Source organism: Xiphophorus couchianus, chromosome 23, assembly GCF_001444195.1.
Source record: "Xiphophorus couchianus chromosome 23, X_couchianus-1.0, whole genome shotgun sequence".
NCBI lineage: Eukaryota > Metazoa > Chordata > Actinopteri > Cyprinodontiformes > Poeciliidae > Xiphophorus > Xiphophorus couchianus.
Window position 1 is genome coordinate 18,543,321 of NC_040250.1, and position 12,971 is coordinate 18,556,291.

The 12,971-nt window shown below is 37.6% G+C and overlaps 1 protein-coding gene across 2 annotated transcripts; it reads right to left on the reverse strand.

Annotated features, from left to right (window-relative positions):
• Positions 1-460: 460 nt before the first annotated feature.
• On the reverse strand, positions 461-9,056 carry rlim (ring finger protein, LIM domain interacting). Of its 2 annotated transcripts, none has more exons than XM_028008320.1 (4): positions 8,907-9,056; positions 5,989-6,217; positions 4,318-4,425; positions 461-4,229 (listed from the first exon to the last, which is right to left on the reverse strand). In XM_028008320.1, exons 2-4 carry the CDS (start codon positions 6,155-6,157, stop codon positions 2,530-2,532), a joined length of 1,977 nt encoding a protein of 658 aa, XP_027864121.1. In that variant the 5' UTR covers positions 6,158-6,217; positions 8,907-9,056; the 3' UTR covers positions 461-2,529. The 2 variants fall into 2 exon arrangements, with proteins under 2 accessions (XP_027864121.1, XP_027864122.1); XM_028008321.1 differs by lacking the exon at positions 8,907-9,056 and adding an exon at positions 8,691-8,801.
• Positions 9,057-12,971: the final 3,915 nt, after the last annotated feature.

Here is a 12,971-nt window from a genome sequence, read left to right on the forward strand (position 1 = left end):
AAAATCTATTCGAGGTGTGGTAAGTCAAAGATTAAGGATTTAAATTAAATGCAAATCATTGTAGTGTTCATTTTATTGCTTAGAAATTTTGATTAATTGTTTATATAACAGAATAAGAAGTGAGTACAAACAATTTTTTATACTTACCCATGCCTGAAAAATGCTAAAAGACAACGCAATATGTCATAGAGAAGTAAGAACTATGTCAGGTTAATTAAATGTACTTTAACTTGGGTGAGAAATCTAAATCGTAATGGCCTTAAAAAGTGTGACACAAATGATGTTTTATAAAACACAGCTGCATCCCTTTGGCGTATTACTGGTAGATCTTTTGCACCAAAGAAAACATCCTAAAGATAAAATGGAAACATTGCAGCAATGTCTTACTAAAGCATTACAAATGAATGACTTAAGCACATACATGCACCATCATAAAAAACGTCACCACAAGCAGAGCACAGAACTCATACCTCTGATGTATTGTTTTATAGCATATCAACTCGTTTAATTCAGCGGTTAGTTTCATTAAAACACCCAGTTAACATCCTGCACTGGGTAGGTCACAGAACAAGGCCAAACCGAAGCTCGGCCCCTTTAAAGGAAACACACAGTTAAATTTTTTTTTTTACACGTTAATGCTATTCAACATCTTGCATTCAAATATTTGTGTCCCGCAGAGGGGAGGTAATAATTGTGGCTAAGACATCAAACAGTGAAACAAGAAACAAGATGGCAATAAGTGATGCCCTTCAGCTCCTTTACTGGTCAATGTTCCTGTTTATTAATTATTAAAACCTACATAGTTTCTAAATAAAATCAACTTCAACACATACTTTAAAGGGTTATAAGTCTTCATTTAGGATTTAAACAGTTTTTAACAATAGTACACATTTAAATCATGGTTTGTTTTACTATACTTGTACATTTTGCAAATATTGCACACCACTTGGGAAGATTTGCTCATAAAGCAGTTGGGTAACTTCTTGATTTTCTATTGAAATTTGAATTTTCTGTCAATGTTTGAAAGTCTAAGCCATTGTTTAATAAATATTGAGCAACCTGTAGAATATGATGGACCTACCTTTTAGAGACAAACTCTGGCTTGAGATAAGGTTAAAATCATTTCCGTTTAAAGCCAGTTTCTGATTATATGACTAACCCAGTACGAGAGAAATATGATGAGCTCGTTATCAGCTAAGGCCTACAAAATTAAATTTCCTGACCATAATAACTTTTCCTGATCATTTTGCCCATTTGCATCCAGATGTTTCAACAGCCTTGTCAACATTTCTTTTTTTAAAATTCTGTCCCCAACTTCCACTTAAAAGTAATTTTTCATAATTTACTTCCTCTGCTGGAAGGAAATAGTTTTATGACTCCAATAAATGATATCTACCAGCAGGTTGTTGCTTAAGAGTTGCTTTACTCTGATCAAGTTTTATAATTCCATCATATTTCATGAGGTTTAACTGGCTAAAACTGGGCTGATAACCTCTAACATTGTAAACTGGATATAATAAAGTTTTCATAAAATATGGAAAAATATGAAATTTCCATAATTTGCATAATTTATTTGATCTAACAAAAAAATGATATGCAATGCTAAGGACAAGTGTGGGAAATGTATTGTTTACAGGTATGAAATGTAAATGGTAAAAGACAAAATGGCAACATGTAGGCGGAAAATGTGGGTACAAATTGTCAAAAGGGGCAAACTTTACCTGAAGCCAATGCAGGCAGATCCCCATTTCTGATATTTATTCTGTTTAAAAAAACACTGCAGGATGCCAAATATTTTCCTTTATGCCAGAGCAACATTTCTTTTTAATTTTTGTTTTAAACAACCTAGCAGAGTATTGGCAAATGGAACTCCAGAGGGTCTTGATTTGGTCATGTGAACAAAAAGGAGCACAAGTTACACCGTCACCGGCAGACCAACTCATGTGAACATATGTCTGCTATGCAAGCTCATTCTCTCCCCATCTTGAAACTGCTTTAAGTGTAACCGAAATGACTCCGATCCTATAATTTACAGTCCTAAACCATTTCACTGATACAAAGAGTCAAAATTATTTTTTTACAAGCCTATTTACAGCTAATACTTTCAAACTGCTGCAACTAAGAATTGTGCTTGAGGTGCTAATTAAGATTCATACCAAAAGAAGATATCTGAAGTGTTTGAACTACCTGGAGGTGTGCACCAGCATTTATAATCAAAGGGTTCAATATAAGATTATAGGTCTGCTTGTGTACATAACTTGGTGCATCACTGCATGGAAACAACAGGTTGATCAACAGCATGCACTGCTTTTGCTCAGCTCTGGACAACAATAGCAAATGTCAACTTAAGAGTCTGAATGCATGTCAAGAGACTGAGCACCTCAAATGAAACCTGTAACATAATGATCAAACTCACAAATTATGAGAAAAAAATAATTTTCAATAGTGGAGACATTTCTTCAAAGCATCTTACATGACTTGGATGTGTAATTAGTTTGAAATATTGAAAAGGTTGGAGTCTGTTAAGAGTTAGATCACGCTCTCTCGGTTGGCTGAAACCAGGACAGCCCTGCGACAGATGGGGCAGGTGGAGTTCTCAGAGAGCCAGCGGTCTATGCAGTGCACGTGGTACTCATGAGAGCAGGGAAGCTTGCGTAACTTGTTCCCCTCGGCGTACTCCGTTATACAGACGCTACAGGTTTTCAAGGCGTCACTCTCACCGAAGTTGCGCATGGAGAGGTTATCAATCTGTTCTTTGGTCAGCCCCTGAGGCTGGTCATCATCGTCGTCATTCAGGAGGAAGAAGTGAGCAAGTCGTAGGAAGGGCAGTGAGCTGGGCTCCTCTAGGTTGATGGGGGGTCTAAGTCGAGCCCTTCCACCAGAAGCCTGTGGGCCAGTAGTAAGACCCTCATCCACATCTGTCTCAACTGTCCTCTCTCTGGCTCCAGGAGCAGCAGCAGCAACCGATGGTTGCTCATCAGCAGCAGATGCGTCAGCGTTATTAGCATCTGGATTGGTGAGGGATTCCGTATCTGCGGGTGTCCCGGTACCGCGGTTGGAATCTGAAGAATCTGAGTCGGAATCCATGAGGTAGCCTAGCTCGCCGAAGCCCGTCATAATCTGCCTTATCATAGATTGGAGAGCCATCGACGTTGCCTCTCCTAACCCTGCGTCGGAGATCCTACGAATGGGTATTCGAATGGTGCTGACATAGGTCCTCACTCCGGCACGCTCGGAGCGCGAGAAGGTCCTGCGAAAACCCCCTCGCTCACTCTCATAGAGAAAAGTGTTGTTGGAGTTCTGCGAGCGTGACCGGGTGCGGCTGGCGATGCTGTCTCTTTGCCGATATTCGCCTGGACGCACACGACGCACCTGAAGGTCGAGCATTATAGTCGGGGGACGGCGCTCGGCCGAGCCTCCTTCATTGGGTTCTCCTTCCTGAGGTCTGACATTCTGGGCCTCCGGGATTGATTCTGCTTCGACACTGGGTGGATGAACATTGTCTTCTGCTGGGCTTTGCCTGGAGAGAATATGTTGTCGAGTCCGAGAACTGCCCTCCACTTGAGGCACTGGAGGTGTGTCAGTGGAAGAACTGGGGCTCTGAGAGCCGTAGGTGTGTCGCGGACCGGGTATGCCATCTAGCTGATCCAAACGGAGAGGTGAGCGGCTTCTGGCTAAGCGGGCTCTGGTCCTGCGTGGTTCTGGGCTACGACTGCGGGGTCTCCTTTGTCCCCTTCGTGGAGAAGAACAAGGTGGGGGTTGCTCCGGTGAAGCTTCTGCTACAACTGGAGCTGGAGGTGGAGGTGGGGGTGGACTGGGAGGTTCCTCGACAACTTCTTGTGACGCAACCTCTTCTTCAGGTGTTTCTTCAGGTTCTGGCTCAACAATGACAGCTAACTCTTCAACGACTGGTTCTTCCACAACCTCCGTTTCCATAGGAACCTGTGGTTCAGGATCTGCAACCTCTTCTTCCTCTTGGCCCGCTGGAGGCTGCTCTGAAGGCCCCTGTTCTCCTTCAGCAGCGGCCTGCTGTTCGGCCAGGTTGCGGTTCACACTGATCTCCAAGCTAAAGCGAAAGTCACCACTGTTTGGGTTGGTCTGGCTCACAGCTCGCCACGACTGGTTTCCGCGGTGTCCAGTTCTAGTTGTGTTGCCGGTTCGTCTCACTGTGTTGAGCCAGTCTAGCAAGCTATCCCCACCTTGGGAGTCCTCAGAGCTCTCTGGAGTTTCTATTTGGGGACAAAAGCCAAAGGCAAATTACATCTAAATTCAGACGCAAATCATGCACTCAAAATCTGAAAGATCCTGTAAACATACCAACGGGATCCTCTGTATTTTCTGTGCTTGGGTTGTTATTCTGCGGCTGCTCTGGACCATCTTTGATTTGCTGAAGTCTATTGAACAGCTCATCCTCAGTTACCTCCCCTGCAAAAGATATCAGCAAATATTTTATTAAGTACTACTTTGAAGGCATTATCCACTTTCTCTTCTCTAGCAAACTGCTGGGGGAAAAAAACTTTAAGTTTTATAATAAAAACAAAATGTGGAATTGCAACAAAGAAAGACTAAGACTGAGATACACTAAAATACAGCTACATAGAGAAAATGTTCTTAGTAAGCCAAAGCATAAACAATCAAAAACCTGTTACTTCGAACTCAAGTTGAATGCAATTTGGTCGAACGCAGCAACAGGACAAAACTACAAAACCTCCAGACTTACCAGGTATGCCACTGTCCATTTAATTCCCCCTCCTTGGTCCTCCACTAAAGGACGCTGCAAACTTATATTTTCCCACCCACTGTCCAGGGACAGAAATGGACTGCACATCGTCGACTGTCCACAGGCGGTTGCATTTTGAGCAAACACAAGTATAGTGAAAAAAGCGGAAACTAGCCAAAGTTGGAAAAAATTGAATACATGATATGAAAAACAGGTTGACAAACTATACTAAAAAAATCATATCAATGTGATACTACATTGTCCACTATTTGTCCTTTAGCAATAACAATGCTTTGGTTTTGTAAACTGTGTCTTCATGATATTTAGGATTTGGTGGTCCAGATACCAAAGTTTGTTTAAAGATGTTGATGTGACAACAATCCACAGGGACACAATTGGTATAGTGAGTTCAAACTGAACGCCAGCCTTTTACAATATGTATTACAGTTAAGTAAAAAAAAAAAGAAAAGTAAAAAAAGGCTCAATATAACTATACTTAAACCAGGCTAGCGGTTTGCAGGCAGTTACTGATCCTACTATTTGCTGCAATCCTAAATAAATACTGATTTATGTTAATATCATTGCAAAAGATCCTGAATATACAAACAAATCCCTTGTGTAAATTGTCAACATGGATACATATCTCTTCTAAATACTTCTATATCTACATATAAAATTGGAGACAGACACATGACATCAAGTGTTTCTAATTTCAAACTTTTCCAGAAACCAATTTCTTTTTTAGCTGTTTTTATAACATTCTGGATTTTTGAATGCAGATTGCCATTTTACCATATTTATGTCCACAAATCATAAATGAGCACATTGCTGAAGTTGGATTCTTATTCAGCACTGCAGTAAAAGTCTATTTCACCCTTTTATGGATTCTGGATCAGATTATTTCAGCTCCATTTAAAAAATCTAGCATTCTTAAGATTTCTCAAACCTGGACTGGATTTTCCTGTAGTAAGTGTAGTACAGTTTGAGTTCTGTGTTCTTCATTCTAAAGTTTTGTAAAAAATCATAAAGATTAGAGTGTCACTGTTATGATTGTGTTAAAAAAAAATACCAGTTTAGATGGTTTGATAAACACAAGTTTAAAGTTCTGACATAAGCTGATTCAGAGGCAAAAGCATAATCCTTGGTGAAACAGCCTTTTTTGAATTAGTTGTTTGTGGTTTCAGCTTTCTCTTTTTAAGTGTATCTGGCCAAAATTTCTTTTACCATCCTTATGCAGGAGAAAATTATTCTAATTTATATTTCATCACCTGGATTGCCCAAGAGGTTGTTGTCTCTCATAAGACGATAGTCCTCATCACTGAGATTGTTGACAAATTGATAAAAGGCCTCTTCCCGGTCTAGACGATCCAACTGCCTTCGGCGCTGCGACTCTGGCTGGTCACCGCCACCTTGCTCTACGCTGTCAGACCCTTCCATTGACTCTGAAGGGTAGAAAAATGAACAGGATACTCTGCAACTTTGAGCAAGATCCAGTAACTGCAAGAAATGAGAACAATACATCGTTACAAATTTGAGGTAATTATTGTCAGTGAGTATGAAGCAGTCATTTGTATTTCATTCAAAGAATTGACTGTTTTGTCTCCTCAAAAAAAGTTATTTTATGATATAGTTTTTAGGTAACCGCTAGCAAAGTAAACAAACCTAGAATTCAATTTGCAATCTGAATTATTTACCTTTATTGATAAAATAGCCTGGACACCATGTCCTACTGTTGATATAACAAAACTCTATGATGAAGATGACCGGAATAAAAAAAAAAAAAAGATTTGTTAATGTTTCTGAGTAGCTGCAATGAAGGCCAAAATTAATCATACCAGCAGATTTGAGATTTAAAGTAACTTTTATTCAACCACAAAGTTTGTTTCTGCTTAGTAACTACACAGGCATCTCCCAAAAGTTAAGGCAATGCATGAGACAGGTTGAACAAAAACAATAAAAAAAACATGTTTTGTTTAGGCTTGAATAAAAGCTGCATGTTGAAAATGATTTACATACTACTGAATCATTTACAAAAATATTTTTATTAGCCTTATTTATTAACAGAATTGCAACCAAACCCTCTCTAATAATTGCCGACGAGCTTTTGGCGTGTCTACAGTGGCATTTTCAATGATTCATCATTTGTAATGAGCTTTGGGTGTTTAAGGTTGGAACATCTCTTTGCCATAACCCTAATCTTTAGTTCCCTCCACAGATTCAAGTCAGGACTCTGGTTCAGCAACTCCAACATATCAATATTATTTCTATTCAGAAGAAATATGCTAGTGAAATTAAAAGATTACTTAAAATCCAAATCAGCAAAGGATAATTCTGGCCTTAACAGTAAATACAAAACAAGAAAAATAAAGGAACTGATTTAATACATGAACACATGCTTTTCTATACAAAAATAAACAAATAAAATATGAGCAGTGTCCATGTTGAAACAGCTATGAATGGTAGTGTGAGCTGAGTTGTTCTCAAAACAAAAGATTCAGTTTAACAAAATGAAACACTTGGAATGCCAGAATCTAACTACAAGGTACGCCTTGAAAAAGAATGCGTTTTACTTTAGGCAAAGAAATACTTCTATTGGTGATAGTAAGTAATTAGTTGTAACAAACATGACATTTCTGATGAATGAATACCTGTTAGAACTAAACTTAGTGATTTAGTTCTAATATTTATTCCAACTACTAATTTAGGAAAGAATATCTGCTCAATGTTTTATAACAATGTCTCGAGTTTTTTGCTTTAAAAATTTGGTCTACGTAAAATTTGGAAAATATACAACTGACATTTTGTAATTTAATATAACAATGACGAAAGCAGGTATGGTTTTTCTGCCGCCTCAATTTGGTTTCCATCATTATGATTGTCTTAAAATTTTCCATGACCTTAAGCAGCTTGGCCAGAAAAATCTGTCAGCTTTGGATGTCAAGGGGACTTAAGAGTTGATCCAACTAGCCACATATTTTATTTGTCAACTAAACATCACGACTAACCACTTCCTTGAGGTTGCAGTACTGCACATATTGATTTTGTGATAATTGCAATTCAATATTTTGTACAGGTCTACAAGAAACAAAGCTAATTTTCGTGATGACAGTTACAATTTACAATATTTTATTTATGCTATAAATTGAGGGACACAAATTATCCCCTAAAATATGGATTTTAAAATCTGTTCACTGTCCTGAAAATCTTACAATATTGTTTTGATAATATTTGAAAAGTCTTTTGTTACTTTTTGAAAAATGTTTTTGACATAAAAGGCATCTAGAGATTTTACCAATGGAAGACATACCTAAACAAAAACACCTTATTTTATACATTCAGTCTCACAGGAGAACGGACAAAGCTCTGCAAAACTCAAATTGTGAAATTACTTGAATAACTTGTGTTAGCATAGTTCACAAAGCATACTGACAAGCCACTCTAACAACACACCAGTCATAAGGCTAAGAAGCCTTTTGGTTTTTAATCGCAAACGATGTACTCTTTAATCTAGAAATCACGGCAACTTAAATCTACTTAGTAGTTACAAATACATTAAATCATCTTTAGACTATGCCTTTTAAAGTCAAAGTCGACATGCAGTATGTTGGTCAAAGTCGAGATAAAAACAAAATGGCATCTTATGACTTGCGTTTCCTAGCTACCGATTAGCTTTGTGTTAGATAGCTAATGCAGTATTTTCGTAACGAAATGCAGAGACGACGGTTTTCAAAGTTGCCCAAATAATCAAATATCCAAAGTCTGAACCGGATACTATTAGTAATATCAGTTTAAAATATGATAATAAAACGATCAAACGACCCGGTTATATAGCATTTAAGCTAGTTAGCGCTCGGGTAGCCGAGTGGCTAACTACAGATGCTTCAAACGGCATAGTTAACGGTAGTTAACTTTTCCATTTTGGCAACTTATTAATTAATAGCTGTATTACAGAAGACGGAAGAATATTTACATGTATAATGTCTATTTCCTTTTGCTGGAGACTCCTTATGTTGTCATTAAAAATATATCAAGCCCGTTGTAGCATCAACGCGAGCTAACTTAGCAAACGACGTCAACCAGTGACGTTCATACATCAAGCAAACAAGCTAAAAAATTGCTAAGTAAGAAAGAACCACGTTAACCAGGCGGAAGGCGTTGCTTTGGTAACAAATTAATGTCACTCTACCTTGTTAGTGATGTTGTGATCAATATAGATGGACGACAAGATTCCTATTTAAAGAATATATTGAGAAAAAAGACTGGTTTAGTAGAGTACGAGCTCAGGATTCCATTTTCTTTCTTGTAGGAAGGCTATAATGATTTTCCGGAAATAGATTTAAAGGAAGTTTTTCCCGGAGTACGGCCTGAAGGCAAACAGTTCGAGAGTAAATTGTTCCCGAAAGATCATACATTTGCCATTATACCCAAAAGCATAGGTGTCTTGAGTTATTTATATTATATATATAGTCAGTTAAACCTCTTTATACTGCTTTGTTAATGGCAATATTTCGACAAACGCTACCTGTCAGATTAAAACAGGGGTAAAATTTTCCCATGCCCCATAGGTTAGAAAGAGTGAAAACATGTTTATTTAGAACATGGGTGCTGCTCTGGAAGCTGTAATGTTACGGTGTAGTAAAAGTGGAGGACAACGCGAGATTGAAAGAACAACATACAAAAAATCTTAGAGGTTTTACATACATCGGTCAAAATATTACGGAGCCCTCCAGGGGACATGGGATTTTTTTTTCTTTTGCGTTCCCTCGCAATAATCTACTGATTAGTTATGCGGCATAATTGAATACTGTAAGCCCTTCTTACGGTGGCCGCCGTACTTTCTGCCTTTATACAAGGTTTTTTAAGGTTTTTCCATGTATGTCAATATCTCCTTGTGAAATGCCTGACATTTTATATCTTTTTCTTTAGTAGCTATAGAAAGGCACCACAAACCTATGATATAAACAGAAACTCTCTTACGGCCCGTAAGTAGGAAAGAAATAAAAATACATCCAAACTATTTGGACTAGTTCAGAATTATTATCGCGGGTAATAAGTCATCTGACAGTTTTGATTGTGTCTCTGTTGTGTTCGTAGTCTGAATGGTTTAAAGGGCTGCTTTCAGTGTCGTTCCATCTTAGCCTTAACAGACATAAACATGCAGGAAAAAATAAATCGATTTTCAATCAATCAGTGTTTTGCACCAAAAAGTTAATAATAACAAACACATTTTCACTGAGGCTCTGTAAGAGCCATATGAATGAAATAAGTAATTATTGATATGACAGGAGCAGGCGACTTTGACACTTGGGTGGTGGGTGTGTCGATGTGGGCGTGACTGTCATCAAGTATGAATGGGAAGGTTACTAGAGCTGCTGTGTGTGTGTGTGTGTGTGTGTGTGTGTGTGTGTGTGTGTGTGTGTGTGTGTGTGTGTGTGTGTGTGTGTGTGTGAGGAAGCGGGTGAGCGGGGCGGTCAGTCCTTGCAAAGTTTGGAGCCTGATAATCAAAATGGAATAAATCGATAATTGTGACAGAACAAAGAAGTGGTTTGGAGTTGATTGATACACGGACAGATGAGATTCCCCGAGTTAACCTGAGTTAACCCAGTGCGGCCCTCTACCACCATTAGTTTGCCGTGTTTTATTATAATAAAACGTGTTTATTATTATTAAGTATTTGGTGCAAAAAGCTGATTGAAAGACGATTTATTCACTGCATGTTTATGTCTGTTAAGGTTGAGATGGAACTGAACATGAAAACGGCCCTTTAGACAACCAGCACAACAGAGACACAATCAAAACTGTCAGATGACTTATTACCCCGCGATAATAACTCAGAAATAGTCCAAATTAGGATGTATTTTTATTTCTTTCCTACTTACGGAAAGTTTCTGTTTACATCGTAGGTTTGTGGTGCCTTTCTATCCTAAAGAAAAAGATAAAACTTCAGATATTTCACAAAGATATATTAACATTCATGAAAAAACCTTACATAACCTTATATTAAAGGAGAAAGTATGGCGGTCACCATAACAAAGGCTTACAGTATTCAATTATGCCGAATGAACTTATCAGTACAGGATTGCGAGGGAACGCAAAAGAAAAAAATAATCCCCATGTCACCTGAAGGGCTCCGTAAAATCTGGCCTTTGTTATATACAAATGAAAAAATGAAAACAACTTTTACCTCCTACAATGTAACCTATGCATACATGCGACTGGCGAGCAAAAAGAACTTTTAAAATGAAAAAATAGAAATAATAATAATTAAACCACAAAGTTTTGATTTAAAACATCAAAAGTTATGTTTTATCAGTTCGTGAGGAGGTCCCTTGTCCACACCCAACTCAGTTTTATCCTGTTGAATATTGTTTTAGACTGTTTTGGCTATTGTAAATAAATTATTATGTTGATTTGGACCGCCTTTCTAACATTTACTTAAACTGATGTCTAGAATTGTCTAGAATTCACTTTGGGGCGAAAAATATTGTTATCTGAAAAAAAGCACGATTGTGACATTTTCGTTTTTCCTTTATTTACCTTTTATATTTGCGGCCCAGAAGTTTAAGCTTGGTGTCAGTAGTCCAGAATCAAATTTTATTCGATTTTAGCCGGGCATGGACATTTTCTTTGGAATGAACAGATTCTGTTTTCAACTCATTTCTTAATCTAGATCTGTGGAGAATACAGAAGGTTCACATGCAGAACCAGAAATCCCTTTGAGCTGCTTGGTACTTTTGGTCTATTAGTGGCCTCCCTGATCAGTTTCAGTCTTATCTATTGATAACTGTCTTTTTATATCTTAATATTATTGCAGTGACATTTTTTGGCAACAATAAAATCCGTTGAGTCTTTTGTGACTCTTCTAAGTGATTTTAGCTTAAGGTGCTAATAAGGAAATAGAAAAATCACTAAAAGAACAGGCTCATTTAAATTTTACCATTGACAGATGTGTCATTAGACCACATGTTAAATTGGAAGTAAAATTATATGAAACATTTGTCAGTAGTGTGCACTCTTATGCAATCAGATTACTGCAACTTCTTTTGGATTTTAAATGTAACAGATTTCCTTTTTCTCAGTTGAATAATACAATTGATATTTCACATTAAATGTAAATTTTGTATTGCTTTGCTAAAGGGGGCAGTATCATTATTTCATTGTTTACATCACAGAAACCAGTGCAACGTAACAGTGCTAAGTTGACTTTTGAAGCACAAAGGTCATGCTTTACATATGTTTACATGTTTTTTTGTCTTTTGTTTACTGTAGTATACAGCATTCTTTAGTACTCTAACCACATTTAGAGATATCAGCATCCCTTTAAGGGTCTTAAACAGACTCAAAAGACACACTTTAGACAGTAACCCTCTTAGTCTAATTACACAACAACTATATGTATTTCCTGTTAGAAAATTTTCCCTACAAAATATTGTTTTACCTACACTACATGGGCTACTACATAGTTTTGCATGTTATGAATGACATCCCATTCTTCATCCATAATAGTTTATGTGTGTGTTCATGGGAATGTTTGACCATCCTCACAGATGCTCATTTGTGAGGTCAGGCACTGATGTCGGATGAGAAGGCCCAATGTCCCAGTCTCTACTTTAATTATTCCCAAATGTGTTCTATCAATTTGACATCATAACTCTGTACAGGCTAGTCACAATTTTCCACATCAAACTCCCTCGTTCATGTATTTTTGAACCTTGTTTTGTGCATAGGTGCAGTCGTTCTGGAAAGGGAATGGTTTGCCCCAAAATGTTTTTGTGTGATGAAGTATTAAGAGTTCCTTTGACTAAAACCTAAGGTGCAGAGTCCAGCACATGAAATGCAGTCCCACATCATCATGCCCACTGCATCAATCTTTATTCTTGACTCAGTGAAGTGAACTAGTCCCATTTTCCTGATGTATGCAAAACCTAGTCATTACCAGTCGCTATCAACTTTGTCATAACAGCACTAACAGTTCACTATGGAATACTTAGTGGTAAGGAAATGTCATAACTGAATTTATTGCACATCTTTTATTGCACATGAGAATTACAGTATCTGTTATTCATGGAACTCCTTAAAGCAACCCATTCTTTCACAAGTGTTTGCAGTCTACATGTGCCTTAGTGCTTCCATCTATCTATCTATCTATCTATCTATCTATCTATCTATCTATCTATCTATCTATCTATCTATCTATCTATCTATCTATCTATCTATCTATCTATCTATAAATAATAACAGCATATGGAAT